The sequence below is a fragment of the Octopus bimaculoides genome, chromosome 23 (genome assembly GCF_001194135.2).
Source record: "Octopus bimaculoides isolate UCB-OBI-ISO-001 chromosome 23, ASM119413v2, whole genome shotgun sequence".
Classification (NCBI taxonomy): domain Eukaryota; kingdom Metazoa; phylum Mollusca; class Cephalopoda; order Octopoda; family Octopodidae; genus Octopus; species Octopus bimaculoides.
Window position 1 is genome coordinate 5,988,371 of NC_069003.1, and position 17,375 is coordinate 6,005,745.

Below are 17,375 nucleotides of genomic sequence, written 5' to 3' on the forward strand. Positions count from 1 at the left end.
ATATATATATATATATATATATAAATATGACTTCATATTCTGAAACAATTTAGAATGAAGGACAAGTGTGTAGGATGATGTTATGTGTGAAGGACGGGTATACAAAAATGATAATATTTCTTATTAAGGCACAAGGCCAGCAATTTTGAGAGGATGGAGAGGTGACTACATCAGCCCCGAAAGGATGAAAAGTTAAGCCAACCTTGACAGTATTTGAACTCAATGTAAACAGCCAGAAGAAATGCCACTGAGCATTCTGTCCACACTCTAATGATTCTGCCAGCTTGCTATCTTCATACACACACACATATATATATATGGAGAGAGAGAGACAGACAGACCAGAGAGTGAGAAAGATAGATGTATCCAAGTTCTAGGAAATGACAAATGAGTTTATGATGAAAATATGGCAAAGAAAAACAAAAAACAAATTCTGTGAAAAATGAAAAAAAAAGCTATTTAACAGTCATTATGGATGATATATATATCCCCAAGAATACCACTGGTACTGCATTACAAATCCACCTCTGACCATTCTTTGTCCTGTATTACCAACCTGTCCAGAGACTATCCTTTGTCCCATAGTACCAGTCTGAGACCACCCATCTCCTAGGCAACCCATATTAATTACAATATTCATAATTTAATTAAAAAGCGTCATTAAAACTCTAGTATTTACATAAATGATAAATTTTTAAAAAATGGGATACATCATAAGGTAAAAATACTATCATCACAGTTTTATATAAGAACATCACTACCACCAAGTTTCCTGAGGTTTTTGATCTAATTTCTGTAATGCCTACTAAACACTGACTCAAGACATCCATAACACTGTTGTAGCTCACTAAATGCTTCTGAATTCCTAATTATTTGGATGAGTTGAATCACAAAGGGCAACCTGTTTGGTTTAATTAGATTATTTTTACTAAAACACCTGCGTACTCAGACTGATAAGCAAACTATGAAAGGTAGCTTTGTTGTCAGAGATTTGGTCACAAAAGGGTTAAAATAAATGTGCCAGTGAACCAGTGGATCAGAGATTAATTATAAACAGTAATTAAAACAATACCACAATTAATTAAGTGTAAGGAGTCAAATGGAAAAGAGAAAAATTAATTGAAAAATGAAAAACAAGAAAAAAAAGATCAGGCCACAACTGGGCCAGACAACTTAATGACGTTTCACAGATATCAATAACCAATCAATAGTCTTTTTTTTTTTTGTCTTCTTCATTAATTACTAATTTGTCATAAAATAATTAGATTTTTTTTTTTACCTGGTCTCTTCAAATTCAAGGTCCTGGTGATAACCCAAGGCCAGTCGGAGTCGTACAATGTTGGGAAGCCTGCATTGGTACCAGCTAACAGTCGAATGTGGTAGACAGTGTCTGGCATAAGATCTGAAAAATGCAAAATAGGGAGGGTCACACATGGAGTGGATAGTTTGTCTAACCCACCCACCACTTCCTCATGATCATCATTGGGTGTAATTACTAAGTGACAGGAAAGCTTGTTCGTGGTTACTCAATGTGGTAGAAATAGAAACCAAATCTCTATTGATCATACCCTACAAAGAACATTAGAACCCATTGTTGTTGTTTTACTATCCACTTCTCTGTGGTTGCATGGCTCAGCTGGGATTTGCTGAGGCAGACTTTTTATGGCTGGATACCTTTCTTGCCACCAACCCATAGCTATTTCCAAATAAGACAGTATTTTCCCGTAGCCAGACACACATTTACAGAACTCTGGGAATGAACAACACTGCTTGTATGATGGTGATACTCATTTACAGCTATAATGCAATGTCAAGAAAAGGTGACACAAGCACGCAGGGATTCATTCAGTTTCTGTCAACCAAATCCACTTCTGAGGTTTTTGGTTGCCCTGGAGCTACATTAGAATACAATTGCCCAAGGTGCTACGAAGTGGGGCTGAACTCAAAACCTTGTGGTCGAGAAGCAAACTCCTTAACCACACATTCATGTCTATGCCTAAAAGAAGGGGGATGTATTAAATACATCCTAAGATTAAGTGGTCATAGCTGGAATGTCTTCAATCATAAGCCTGCAGGATCAGAGCTGACCCAGGGCTATAAAACAACAGCAATAACAGTAACTAACTTCAAAGATAAAATACATGAGATTTTTCTAATGAGTCATTATGGGGAAAAAGAGTTGCTTGTTGCTGAAGTTTGACCCCAAACCAGCTCCTGATCCCCATCTAACTGACACTCTCTTGGATATGACGACGGGTGTTCCAGTTGATCTGATCAATGCAACAGCCTGCTCATGAAATTAATGTGCAAGTGACTGAGTACTTCACAGATACACATACCCTTAATGTAGTCCTCAGGGAGATTTAGCATGACACAAAATATGACAGGGCACAATATGAATTAAAGGCACAACTTATTTTTACCAGCTGAGTGGACTGGAACAAGAAATAAAGTGTCTTGCTCAGGGACACCAATGCGCTGCTGAGAATTGAACTCACAACCTTACAATTGTAAGTTGAATACCCTAACTACTAAGCCGTGCGCTTTCTCCTCCTCATCCAAGAGACATATGATCACATCAGTTCCAGCTGTGACCACCCCTAACGCTAAACTAACCTCTCTTTCGTCAAGTCTATAAGCATGTAAATTGGGAAAATAAACTTAGCTGCTATTTATTAGTCTGAAAGACAAATGTAAAAGATGTCCGATTGGCTTGATGTACCGCTCATAAAATTTGTGCAGATGGTACAGAAGGTAGTAAGTCTGACTGGATGTCATCTGTTTATATATGGTGGTAGCACTGTCAGTACCAGTCAGGTACAGGCTGCCTAATCGTAAAGTAGGTACCACCACAGATGTGTAACAGTAAAAATATGACATGCTAGAGTTAGGTACAGTGTCCCTAACAGTAAAGCATGTACCACCACAAATTTTGTGCATGTTACTGTAACAACATGATGCACTAGTGAGGCACAGTCCTCTTAGCTGTAAAGTAGGTACCACTATAAATGTTTTGTGTGTGTGTGTGTAAAACAGTAACAATATGATGTACTCAAGTGAGGTACAGCAGGTCCCGTCACAGATGTAGTATGTGGTTTAACACTTACAAAAAGATGTGGTAAAGTGAGGAACAGAGAACATTGCCCCTACAAGTAAAACAGGTTCCACTACAGATGTCATAGGTGTATCTGTGTGTAACAGTAACACTACGATGTACTAGAATGAGGTAGTTCTAGTAGTGAAGTAGGTAACACCACAGAGATGTGGCAACAGTACTAGAGATGAGCCCCCAACCCAGCCGTAGAGTCAGTGCCACCAGAGATCTGGTTGTGTGTTTGTATGTGTAGTGTATATTAGAAACACAAACAGTACATAGCAGAGTTATGAGAGAGAGAGATAGAGAGAGAGGGCCAATAACAACAATGCATACCAGTAATTAAATATTCCCTGACTGCTGGTTTCTTGAACTTTTCCATATTGGTTCTGTTGTGAGCCTTGTAGTAAACCCTGTATTGGGTGATCACACCACGACGGTACTCCCTTGGTATTTCATCCCAGTTGATCTTAATGCTGGTTGGTGTTTTACCAAGTATATTTACTTGTGGAGCAACTAAAGGTGCTAAAGAGAGAGAGAGAAAAACAGATATATATGGATAGAGTCATTACATCACATCAGGCATAAAGTAGAAAGTCATACTGGAGGCTGGAAGTTGTCACATATTGTATTTTGCAGCATGTGGCCACGCTGGAACACCACCATGGAGAATTTTTAGTCGAATGAATCGACAGCAGTATTTACTTATTTCTTTTTAAAAGACTGGTACTTATTCTATCAGTCACTTTTTACTCAACTGCTAAGTTACAGACACATAAACACACAAACACTGGTTGTCAAGCAGTGGTGGGAGACACACACACACAATCACAGGCTTCTTTCAGTTTCTGTCTGCAAAAGAAGACACGTGCCCAAGGTGTCATACACAGGACTGAACCTGGAAGCATGTGCTTGGGTAAAACTTCGAAAACCCTTTACCGTTGCTTCTTTCTATTACTAGTCTCAATTCTTCAGTGCTTTTTCACACAACCTCTGTGCATAAGTGTATAAACATGCATCAGTTTTTGTGTGAAGCAGGTACTGCTAGACCAAATATTCTCTTCATTTTGTACCCTAACTTTTAACAGAGAATGGGAGGAAAGCTTGCAAAAATGATTAACAGACCAGTTATTTGAAGTTGTACTTACTGGCATCAGGAGTGAACTGAGACACACTGTTGGAATGGCCACTGGCACCAAAATGGTTGTATGCAGTGACATAACAGCTGTAGTTGGTAAAGGGCTCCAGGTCCTTCAATATTAGGTAGGTGTTCTTCTTGACAAGGTAATCTTTTCCTGGTTCTGTATGAAGAAATCATTGATATAAATTTCTTGGTAGAGTACACACACATAAATATACACATACATGCATACGTATACACACATAGACACACACATATATACATGCATACTTATACACATGTATATACGTATCGGCCCACTAGAAACACCAATTTTTGTCACTGCAAGTCAAATATCTGATTATACTGTATTAAATTACAAATAAAATTTTTAAGAAATAATTTCAAACACTAATCTACAACACAAATAAAAAAAAAAATAATCAGAATACAAACTTGATTTTCTTGAACAATGGACAGAATATGTCTTGATGGGACAGCATGGTTTGGCTATAGGTGGCTGCCAGCTTATGTTTAAGGCATTCATTGTGACTGTATGGAGGGTTACATTGCGTGGAGGATTTGGTGCTTTCACTGATATTGATGATGATGATGATGATGGGGTGCAAGAAAGAAAAAGAGAATGAGAGAAAATATACATTAATACATGTTCAAAAGTTTATAATAATAGTAATAATAGCAATAGGGATGGGATACTCGACCCAAAGAAAATTCTACCTGGGTCTCCACCTGCAAGGTCATGTGCTATTTAACTTGATATGAGGTCACTATGTCACACACTTATGGTGGTGATGCATGTGCCTGGTGTACCCTTATCAGACAGGTGATCATGATGAGAGTATATTGGGCTTCCTATATTTGTACCCAAGGGTCACTTTGACAGCATGTGCTGCTCTCTTACTCAATGAAGATGATGATCCTTTCTACTATAGGTATAAGGCCTGAAATTTGAGTGCCAGTCGATTACATCGACCCCATTGTTCAACCGATACTTATTTTATCGACCCCATTGTTCAACCGATACTTATTTTATCGACCCCAATTGGATGAAGGGCAAAGTCAAACATATACTCCAACCTATGTGCCTAAACATCTCTCTCATTCTGGCAACATTTAAAACCACTGAGCCATGCACCTTCACTATTGTCAAATGTAATGCTTATTTATTCATTGGTTTCAATTTCTCATGCATTACTTCATAATTTTGTGGTTTCACTGTGATTGCTTATTTTTAGAAAGACCATATTGAGTAGGATCTGTGTGATTTACATGTTAAAAGGTTAATTTCTCCAAAGACAAAAGACATCAATAAAAAATACAGAAAGGAAGTCGAAGCAATATTTACCATTGACTTCAATCTTTAGCCTGGCTAACCCTGTAGCATAACCAACAGAATTCTCAGCAAAACATTGGTAATAGCCGGAATCGGTCTCTTGACTTTGAATAATTCTTAGCAGAGATATTCCATCTTTCTTCGGCTGTTCACAGATGAGAAAAGAAGAAGAGTTATTTTGAGTTACAGACACATACAAAGCCACTAACAAATATACACACAACTGTTAACAAACATCTAATGCCTTCTAAGGCCACAAAGGCTTTTGGCCTTTCCAATCAAGCAAGATTTTTATAAAATAGCCAAATCTCCAAAAGCCAAAACGTTCATTGGGAGAAAAATGAAAAATACTTACTGTAATTGAGATTCTGCTGTCCGCCTTTATCTTGTTTCCATTGAATAGCCAGGTGAGTGTCGGAAATGGTACAGCATCGTAACGACAGATGAAGTCGACAACGTGAGCTTGGGGATAAGCTCTGTGGGGTAGTTCGTTGAGAATTTCAGGTTCAACTGGATAGAAAGAAATATTTGTTTCAAGAAACCATTAGGTAAGTAGATGTCATAGTATACACACAGTTCAATCAGCTAACACAGTTAACATTGACACATTTGACAGAGAGCCAGCTGGAATGCAAGACTTGTGAGTAGGGGTCACAAGTCGGGCATGGGTCTAACCAAATAGAACCTATTAAGATTAATTGTGCTGTGGGTCTAGTTGGATAGAATTGATCAGGACTTAGTGGCTGTAATTAGATACAGATGACCAGAACTATGTAACAACACAATGGCACTTGATCTGCTAGAAATAGCAACCAAATTATCTTCAAATGATAAGTGTACTGCTTTGATAAGAGGGTGGTGTGATATGCATTGTATAATGTAGTTCTAGATTTACAATGCCCAAAAACAGGGATGGTCATAGTTGGAAGGCCTTTAATTACAGGGTGTCCTTAGAACTGATGTGGGGTTAATCAACATGGCAGATAGAGAGAGAGAGAGAAAGAGAGATAAACAATCAGACAGAGAAAGACAGACCCTACACAGCCAAAGAGACACAGACCCTACACAGCCAAAGAGACACAGACACACACAGTTCAGACACAGACATACACAAAGACACAGGAGTCAGACACATACACAGAGAGATAAACGTATGTCATCATCGTTATTGGTGAAGTAACAAAATAGTGAATATCTAAGATGAAGAAATGTAATCAGTGCTACACCTACCTTGTACGTCCAATGAGATGACGGCTGAGATTGTTGAACCAGCGGATGCTGTACAAATATAGTTGCCACTGTCCTTCCTCTCCAGGTGACTCAGCTGTAGGCTCCCACCAAGGAGGACTTTCGTGTTTTTCCCCTGGATTTTCTTCCCATCTATAAAACAGAAAGTAGAAAGAGAAGGAAAGTTAAATGATGACGTTTGATCATAAGAAACCAAAAAAGAAATGGAAAGAAAGAGGTAAAGGAAGAGAGAGAGGGGGGGGGGGACAGAAAAAAAATGAAGAGAATGAAAGGAAATAGGGAAAAGTAGTAATGGAGAGAGACAGAAATAGGAAAGAAAGAAAACAAAGAAGAAAACAGAAAAGGAAGGAAAAATAAAGAAATGAAATGGTTTCAAACAAACCAAAAGTCTGGCTTTGAAATTTTGATAAATATCTTGGCGTCTGCTACACACAGAACCATATAATAAAAGTATGGCTAGCTGTCCTAGCTCAACCTCAGTGTATTACTGGTATTTAATTCACTATAGAAGGATCATGGATGTATTACCAAACAGGCCACGGGACCAGCACTGTAGAGTGTCTGTGGCAACAGATCAGCCCAACTAACTGTAAGACGTCCATCAGCCTACTTGACTTAGGTATGTGTAGGAAGTGCCACTGTCTGTGATGACAGCCAGTTTACCAAGCTATATGTAAGCATTACAACAGCCCAGTCTACCGAGTTGTATGTAGGAGGTACCTATGACAACAGCCAAGTGGTACTCTGAATGGTTACTGTAGTAAATTGCCAATCAATGATGTATTTACCTTAAGTATAGAACAGATAGTTATTTTAATTTAATACTGTTTCTAAAGCATATAAAGAATTTTTATTCAGCCAGGCAGCCATTTGAAATACTAGTGAATGTTTATTCATTATTTTCTTTTATATTAGAAGACTTTGACTGGCTGTGAGAACACACCATGGATAAGGCCCAATGAGACCAAAATGCATCTGGTGTCGAGACGATTTTCAGCCTTTCTTAATAGCTATTTAAATTTAATACTGCTTCTCTAGCATATAACAAATTATAACTTGTAGTTTGGGTTTACAGATCTTACCTTCCCTGGACCAAGTGATCTTAGGAAGAGGACTCCCATCAGCAATACACACCAAAACTGTAGTACTTCCTGCCATGGCTTTTACTCCGGACGATTGACTGAGGAACCTTGGGGGTCGCGACCCGGAACCTGGTGAAGAAATGCAAACGTCAGCGTAACAGAAAGACAGAACAAAAATTACATAATACATATAATGGAATTCTAGGGAAAAAAATTATACTATAACAACATTTATGGTTTGAATACAAATCCACCTTAGGACTAATAATCTTAACTTTAAACAATCAGTGTTACGTTAGACCAATAGTTCTCAAATAGGGTCCTTATAAGATTTCTTAAGATTTATGAGAAATAAATTGTTTATACTTCTACAATACACCAAATAATTTAATACTTTTTTTAAAAATACTATTCCTAATAATATTTAATAATAAAGATATTATAGGTTATTTTAAACACTGAATAGCTCTGAGAGTCCACCAGAGTAAATAAGAATAAAAAGGGTCCACAGATAAAAAAAAAAAAGAAAAATGGTTCAGAGCCACTGCCTCAGCCAACAATGCCAATCCTAGAACTTAAACAGCTCTGGTCATACATTAGCAACTTACACAAACCCTTTTATTGCATTTCTGTTGAAATACAGAGCCTGTTTCAATTAATTTCGAAAATAATGAAAAATTAAATAAAATAACTGTCATTATTAAGTTGACATTTGGAACATGAAATACCATGAAATTTTGATGAGAGAATTTAATTTAGATTATATTAAAACAGGAGGTTTACTTTTATCATAGAACCAAAGTGGGTTAGTAAGAAAAAGCTTAATCGTTTAGCATTCAGATTACTTTGTCAAATGTTTTGCTTATTTATTCACATGAATTATCTCATAGCTTTGAGATTTCAATGAAAATGGGGAGAATATCTGAGCTGAATATGTCTGGTTTCAGTATTAAAGGTTTAAATCACTGCTGGCTCTATTTTTCTAGTCTAACTCAAACCATCTTAAGTTCCATGCTATAAAACTACCACAGATTATCCTCGACTAAATGATATCAACCCATTCAAAAGTACTCATTCAGTAGTATTATGTTTAATATTTAAACCAAAACCTCCCTCGAATTTGTCCTTCTTACATAAATAATAATGTGGTTATTTTTAGTAGGTTAAAATACTATTTTCACAGATTTATGTGATGACTTTTGGTATAGATGCTAACCAAACAAAATTTTTAGATACCAATAAATAGTTAATGTGATTTTTCAATAAGTAAAAATACCATTCAAAGGTTTATAGACCAATGAATAAATAAGTGTTAAAGCTATTTCTTTGTATCATACGAAATTTTTGACATTTTGGAAATGAATTAAATCACATAATATATTTTTAGTGATTAAGAAAATACTGTGTGAACAAGAAAGGAGTACAAAACAACAATGAGTATTAGAAGCAGAGATATGGTTCTCTGATTGAGAAGCTTCTTAACCACATATGTATGTGTGTGTGTGTGTGTCTTTGTTTTGACAGCATGTGACACTTGTAAATGAATGTCATTGTCATACAAGCGGTGTTCTTCATTTTTGAATGTTCCACAAAAGCATATTCAGCCATGAGGAAATATTACATTATCTGGAAATTGGTGAGGGCTGCAATGGGATGCACAATCTACTGTAGGAAATCTGACCCATAGGTTGGCAGAAGATATTCCATAAATCAACTATACTTACTTTCTTGTACATCCAGTTTGGCTTGTGAACTATCTCTCCACTGGAATTTGGACACTTGGTTTGGCAGTTGTTGCAGAGCCCCATGATAACTCCGGCATCGATAGAAACCAATATCAGATTTCTTAACATTGTAAATCTGGAGTATACCTGAAGGTAGTGTTGTGTACCTGTGGATATACCAGAGAGATATTTAAACTTTAGGGAAAAAGGAGAGCAAACAGTAAATTTTTCACACAAAAAACCCCGCAAAAAACAAAATTGCTTTCAGTTGCAGTCATGTCTGTGTGATTTAGAAGTTTTCTTCCCAATCACATGGTTTTACGTTCAGTTCCACTACATGGCACCTTGGGCAAAATGTTTTATACTATAGCTCTGGGCAACCAGAGCCTTTTGAATAAATTTCGTAGATGGCAGCTAAAAAAACATTTTACAGATATGCACGTATGTGTGTGTGCATGAGTGTATGTTTGTGTCACTTTGTTTTAATATAACAAGATTGTTGTAAATGAATGTTGTTCAGTTCCAATGTTCTGTACAAACATGTCAAACCACCTCTTACCAGAATGCCAACACCCCTTCCTAGAAAGGAAAGTTACATAAATATTGATATTTTAGAACTTATAAGACCTGGCAGAGGAAAAGAGTTGATGGCCTTTGCTCTATGGAGAGTGACGGGTTTAAATAAGTAAATATATAAAGGACAAAACAATACTGTTATATGGACTGTTAGATATGTAATTCGTCTGACGTTCCGTGTGTCACTGTGGTTCATCTGAGTTCATTGTTTCATTGTTGTTGTCTTGTGTGACTGTCATAGTAAAATGTCATTGATATATATGGCGGACATGATTCTTGTTTATTCATAACGAACATTGGGTGAGTGCGTTCTTTGTATGTCATTGAATAATAAATGTAATAATTAAATTGTACAACTCGTTGTGTTTTCTCTGCGAGTCCTCCGAGGGAAATACGTCCACCCTGACACCTTATTACTTCTGTCTTTGATTACCCACACACTTCTCTTATATTTTACTCTCTAATCTCCTACCACAGAACCACTTCCCTCTCTACCGTTGCCCCACTCACCACAACCTCACAAGTGCTGATGGTGTCATGAAAGAAACACCTAGAACAATGTTGAGTGATTGGCGATAGGAACAGCAACCAGCTTTAGAAACCATACCTTAATTACACAATGGATGTAGCATGATGTAGTCCTCGGACACGTCAGATATTGTCAATCTTTCCAACCCGTGCCAGCATGAAAGATGAACGTTAAAGGATGAAAAGTGATGAAAGGTGATGATGCTCAACTTTCGCTACTGTTCATGAATTGGTTCAATGCTTAAGTGAGGTTTTCTTGGGGGTTTTTTTTTTTTTTTTAATAAAACAGATATTTATAGTTTACCATGTCATCCACTCAATTATTAGTAGTGCTTTTAGTTAGGAATAAAAGCAGTGTCCGCTAATCATTACAGTGCCTTCGAAACTGATGCCTTGAAAAGGTAACCTTTAAAACTAGAGACCTGGCCTCAATGCGTGCAAGAGAGCGAGCTTCGCCAAAGGCCTCACATGGTGGTAGCGTCGGAACGGTGCGGATAGAGGTCGAAAGATTCCAACAACCTTCTTCAGGATCCTGGGCCAGAGCAGAGCTGGAGCATACCTTCACGAAGAGCATTTAACTGTGGAGTGTGGGCTTGACTTCATAGTGGTCGATATAAATATAGCAGGGGAGGTAACTGTAAACGCATTGATGAATTACTTCCCTTGCTTTGTAATTCACGTTATAACTACACTCCCTCCCTCTCCTCCTCCCTCTCACCTATGTGCGTGCGCCTTGAGAATTTTTGATTTTCGGTTGATTAAAATTTTTTTTTCAACGACTGCAAGACAAGAATACGGGGAGAGAAATTTTTATATTCTTCCAATTCAGCACAACTGTTACAAGGGATTTTAGGAAACAGAGGTGGATGGAATTTCTACGGGGCCTCTCGATTTGTTAGAAATAGCAGTCAAACCGCTTTCAAAAATCACATTTTTCTTTTCTTTCTTTTTTTAATAGAAGCATGATGTGGACCATGTTCTCCGAGAGGAATTCAATCTGAAAAGGAGGGATAGTCATCGCTAGATTATTGCTGATCTTAGGTCTATCAAAGCAGATTTGGCCTGGGGTTAAAACAACAACGATGACACAAAAATAAGTTAACTTCATTTCTTATCAAAGTGGTAAAATATTAAGCGGTCCGCTCGACGAGTTCAAAATAGAAGCCATGGCCCCTCAAAATTTATTAAATTAAATAAAAAAAATAAAAAAATTATTTTGGATTACAGATATTTTACATATTTGTAGTTAGTCAGTTCTAGCCATTTTCCTCGTGATCCTCCATAAATTCCATATCCCCCCGCCCCTCACTTCCATAATAAAGTAGTGAACCAAGCAAGGGAGTCTCTACAGGGGTCACATGCTCGATAGCAGCCATGTTTCGTCCGCCTTCATAGTTAAACATGGAAAGACATTGGATAACGTTAATTTTAAATCCACGCTTTGCTTTCAATAAATAGACTAGATGGTCACAAATGGAACGTCCTACTGGATTGGGTCTGACGTGGGCACAACGATACACACACACAAATCAACGAAACCCATAGTACGTGATCGGTCGACATGTTAATAATAGCTGTGAAATCTCCCTCATATAATTTATACCCCTTTATCTTGAGAACGCATCGGATAATGTAATCATGAGTACTATACATAAACGCTGAGAAACACTTTTAATCACAAGATCTACTGAATCAAAAGCTGACCTGGGGCCAAAATGAAAACGTTGTTATTACATGCACTGTATACACACCAGATACAAGTGTGTTCATAAATCCAACACACCCAGTTCAGCTTTCTAAATTACACCATAATTATGATGAGAATAGAAATCACTAAATCATGAAACATAAAAAAAAACAAAAACAACTAAACAAACCTGCTTCTACGATTACCAATCAAATTATAGTACGTATTTTGATTGACAGTTGACACACCTCCTTTGTCTCCACATCGGCCAATCAACGGCCGTTATTTTCTCTTTGTTAGTAACATCCACATTTACTGAAAAATCCACCTCCATTCATCACTGTCCTAATTTACCCGCCACATGTGTATATATACATACAATAATAATGTACGTACACACACATATATTTTACATATATATATATAAGATCCCGTATCCACATCAACACACACCGACAAAGATATATACCATCACATGCAGCATGCGCGCACACTATTATACATATACTACCACATAAATTCGTCTAAGCTTCTACATCAATCACGGGGCAACTGCGATTCGCGGGGGATTCTTGAATGGCACACCTAACGAAAAATTACCTTGAAAATTTCTAGCGGTGCCGCCCGCTTCTCGGAAAAAGGTTACCCGTGCCTGTTCTCTATGATATAGAGCGACCTACGAAAAATAGCAAACGAAATCTTCCTCAAATGACACACGGCCGACATTAAAGTGGGTACATTAGATAATGTAGTCTAAGGTTGACTTCGAACTAAACATCAACAACCATACCAATACATACAATTTACCTATATACTTTCTTTTACTTGTTTCAGTTATGACGGCCATGCTGGAGCGCCGCCTTTAGTCGAGCAAATCGACCCCAGGACTTAGTCTTTGTAAGCCTAGTGATTATTCTATCGGTCTATTTTGCCGAACTGCTAAGTTACTGGGACGTAAACACACCAGCATCGGTTATCAAGCGATGTTGGTGGGGGAACAAACATAGACACACACACACATATATACATATATACGACGGGCTTCTTTCAGTTTCCGCCTACCAAATCCACTCACAAGGCTTTGGTCGGCCTAAGGCTATAGTAGAAGAGACTTGCCCAAGGTGCCACGCAGTGGGATTGAACCTGGAACTATGTGGTTGGTAAGCAAGCCACTTACCACACAGTCACTCCTGTAGTATATTCTTTTACACGTTTGTCATTTGACTGCAGCCTTGCTGGAGCACTGCCTTTAATAAAACGAATTGCCCCCTTATTCTTTGTAAGCCTAGTACTTATTCTATTGGTCTTTTTTGCCGAACCGCCAAGTTACGGGGACATAAACACACCTACATCGGTTGTCAAGCGAGCGCAGGGTGGACAAACAAACAGAAAGACACTTAAATATATATATACAAACATATGCATTACACACACACACACGACAGGCTTCTTTCAGTTTCCGTTGACCAAATCTACTCACAAGGCATTTGGCTGGCCTGAGGCTATAGTTGGAGACACTTGCCCAAGGTGTCATGCAATGGGAGTGAACCCGGAACCATGTGATTAGGAAGCAAGCTTCTTACCACACAGCCACGCCTGCACCTGTAGTATGTAGAATATTTTCTCCCCAAAAGATCCTCTCTATATTTTTCAAGTGTGAACTGGAAGATGAGGCTATCATGCCTTTCTTAAGAAGCCAGTCTACTACAGGTAACATTGTCACACTATCTAATCTGGTATCTAAGCCTTCAACAACCAGGTGAACTACAATGTTACCTTCAACTTGTTTTAGTCTGTGGTAAAGGTGGAGCACCGCCTTGAAGAGTTTAGTTGAACATACACACGCATGATGAGTTTCTCCAGTTTTTGCCAGTTAAATTCACTCATAAGGCCTTGTTTGGCCCAGGGTTATAGCACAAGACAAAGTGTCGTACAGAAGGACTCAACCTGAAACCATGTGGTTGCAAAGTAAGCTTCTTAACCACACAGCTATGCCTGTAACTGTCAAACTAACATCTAATAGCCAAGTGAACTCTGATTAGGTATCATAACTAGAATATTCTCTGGTACCTAAATTCCAGCAAACAGTTGCGGTCTGATAGGTGGAATTAGGTGTTCTTCACTGATGCACAACAAAGCACTGGTAAGAAGAGTTGAACCGAAGACCTGTACTGGTGTAGGTCAGCCACACTGCACGGCGAGTGCACAGGGTTGAGTGGATAGGGTGGGCACAGCTGAGAGGTGGAGTGGTTCATATATTGTTATCAGCACTCCCATGAAAAGTAAACAGCTGCAAAGTTTAACTAGTAGCAAGTGATAGGAACATTTGGGGGAACAACAAACTTGCGGATGAAACCAGCGGTGGTAGCATTGTGAACTTACTGAATGCTTTGTTATCTTGCAACTGGAGTGCAGCTATTCTTGAGGGGGTTAGCAGTATAGCATGACAACCTTGTTTCTTTTAACACCAAAACACTAAACACACGAATGACGTGCAACTTGCCAAATTGATTTCAAAGCATAAACATATTTTCCTTGCAAACAGGGTGGATGTGTGGTTAAAATGTTAGCTTTGCAACCACATGAGTTCAGGTTTAGTGCTATGCCATGGCACTTAGGGCAAGTGCCTTCTCTCATAGCCCTGAGTCAACCAATGCCTTGTGAGAGGATGTGGAGGATGGAAACTGGAAGCCTGTTGTATGTGTGTGTGTGTAAGCATGTGTATTTGTGTGTATCCCTCCACACTGCTTGACAACTAGTGTTGGCTTGTTTCCACTCCTGTAGCTTAGCAATTCAGCAAAAGAGATTAATAAAATAAGTATCAAATTTGTTTTTAAATAAAAAATAGATACTGAGACAGGTTTGACTAAACCATCCAAAGCAGTGTCCCAGCACGGCTGCAATCTAATGACTGAAACAAGTGATGGAAAAACACACCTTTCACATACAAGGCATTGGTCAGTCTGACGCTACGGTAGAAGGCAAAACATCTGCCAAAGGTGTCAAAATATTCTCATGGATCTTTCATTGATCTCTACTTTATATGTGTTTGCTAGTCACACATAAGGGAGATAACTTGACAAAACTGCAACACAAACACTGGGGGCGCTTTCTCTTCTTAGTAACAAAAATACTTGAGTACTGTTCACTTTACTGAGCTTTATAAAACACATGCGACTGTATTGCTGCTACTAATACAATATGGTATACCTCTTCTGAAAGGCCAAACAACTGATCAACAAAAATATACTCGCCAACTTGCACACAGATACATCGAGTCTTTCTCCCAGTCTCTCTTCTACAGTTACCACAACAACCTATCCTCCTCTGAACTAGTTTCCTACCCAGAACCCCTCTTCTCAACTGCCACCAGGCTGTACTAAATACAAGAAAAGATGGTCACAGCTGGGACATTTTTCATCATAGTCACTTCTGGATCAAAACCAACCTAGGGTTTATAGTTGCTTTGTAACTTGGGGCTATATATATATGCACATGTGCACAGAAGAACAAGCATGGCTGTGTGGTTAAGCTTCCTTTACAACAATGTGGCTTCAGGTTTTCTCTTAGTAGGTGTCTTCTAATATAGTCATGGACCAATCAACCCCTTGCAAGTGAATTTGCTACATGAAAACTTTGTGGGGACATACTGTATGTATGTATGTACGCATGTCTAATTTCCCATACCTTAGCAGTTTGGCAAACAAGATAGTAGAATTCTTTCATTCTTCTACACATTTCAGTCATTTGACTGTGGTCATGCTGGAGCACCACCTTAAAGGGTTGTAATCAAACAAATCGACCCCAGGACTTCAAACCAACATCAATTATCAAGCAATGGTGGGGTGACAAAGACACACACAAACGTATATACATACATACAACAGGCTTCTTTCGGTCGGCCAGAGGTTATAGTAGAAAACACTTGCTCAAGGTGTCACATGAACCAGGAACTATGTGGTTGCGAAGCAAGCTTCTTACCACACAGCCACTTTAAGAAATAAGTATTTGGGTTAATTTGTTCAACTAAAACCTTCCAAAGTGTAGTCCAAGGACTGAAACAAGATAAAAGACACAGAAGCACACATGTTATGGAAATGTAGCTGAAAAACTAACTGTGAAACTCCTCTGCAGTAGTAGTAGTAGTAGTAGTAGTAATAGTAGTTGTTGTTGTAGCGGTGGTAGTAGTACACAAGATTGAGTAGTAGTTGTGAAAGCAGTGGATATGCAAGGATGAAATGTGCATTGATTGAGAAGACAGGTGAGAGAGAGAGAGGGAGAGAGATAGAGATGGGGGTGGAGAAACCGTACAGGTAACATTTTGTTGTGAGTCATCATCAATCCTCTGCGGGTATGTGCGCATGTGAGTGGGGAGGGGTTAACAATGTATATATATACTTTACATATATGGTGCAGGAGTGGCCATTTGGTAAGAAGCTTACTTCCCAACCACATGGTTCCAGATTCAGTCCCACTGCGAGGTACCTTCTACTATAGCCTCGGGCCAACCAAAGCCTTGTGAGTGGGATTTAGCAGAAGGAAACTGAACGGAACCCTTCATATATATATATATATACATATTTATTCTTTTATATGTTTCAGCCCTAAGGCCGTGGCCATGTTGAGGCACCACAGTGATATAAACAGGAAAAATAGAATTCAAAATAAGAGCATTCTTTTACTCTTTTCAGTTATTTTGACTGCGATCATGCTGGTTCACCAGCATGGTCAACAAATTAACCCCAGGACTTCACTTATTCTATCAGTCTTTTTTTGCCAAACTTAAGTACACATACATATGTTTTATTAATATGTAGCAGAAGCAACAGAGTGACTCAGGCCAGAGTGTTTTGTGAGTTTGCACTTATCAAAGTGCTAATGCATGAAGCTCTCAGCCCTAAATTAACTCTGTGGTTTCTACTATATATATATATATATATATATATATATATATATATATAT

At 38.3% G+C, this 17,375-nt stretch overlaps 1 protein-coding gene across 3 annotated transcripts in view; it reads right to left on the bottom strand.

Annotated features, from left to right (window-relative positions):
- The window catches only part of LOC106868723 (protogenin-like), a 133,825-nt gene that overhangs the window by 25,538 nt on the left and 90,912 nt on the right, over nt 1-17,375 (bottom strand). For all 3 annotated transcript variants that reach the window (XM_014914127.2, XM_014914121.2, XM_014914135.2), the window contains exons 4-12: nt 9,623-9,789; nt 7,899-8,027; nt 6,799-6,948; nt 5,924-6,078; nt 5,581-5,713; nt 4,671-4,808; nt 4,243-4,395; nt 3,431-3,619; nt 1,280-1,402 (exon numbers count right to left, since the gene is read on the bottom strand). In XM_014914127.2, the coding sequence (XP_014769613.1) occupies nt 1,280-1,402; nt 3,431-3,619; nt 4,243-4,395; nt 4,671-4,808; nt 5,581-5,713; nt 5,924-6,078; nt 6,799-6,948; nt 7,899-8,027; nt 9,623-9,789 (1,337 nt within the window). The remainder of the gene's footprint in view (nt 1-1,279; nt 1,403-3,430; nt 3,620-4,242; nt 4,396-4,670; nt 4,809-5,580; nt 5,714-5,923; nt 6,079-6,798; nt 6,949-7,898; nt 8,028-9,622; nt 9,790-17,375) is intronic.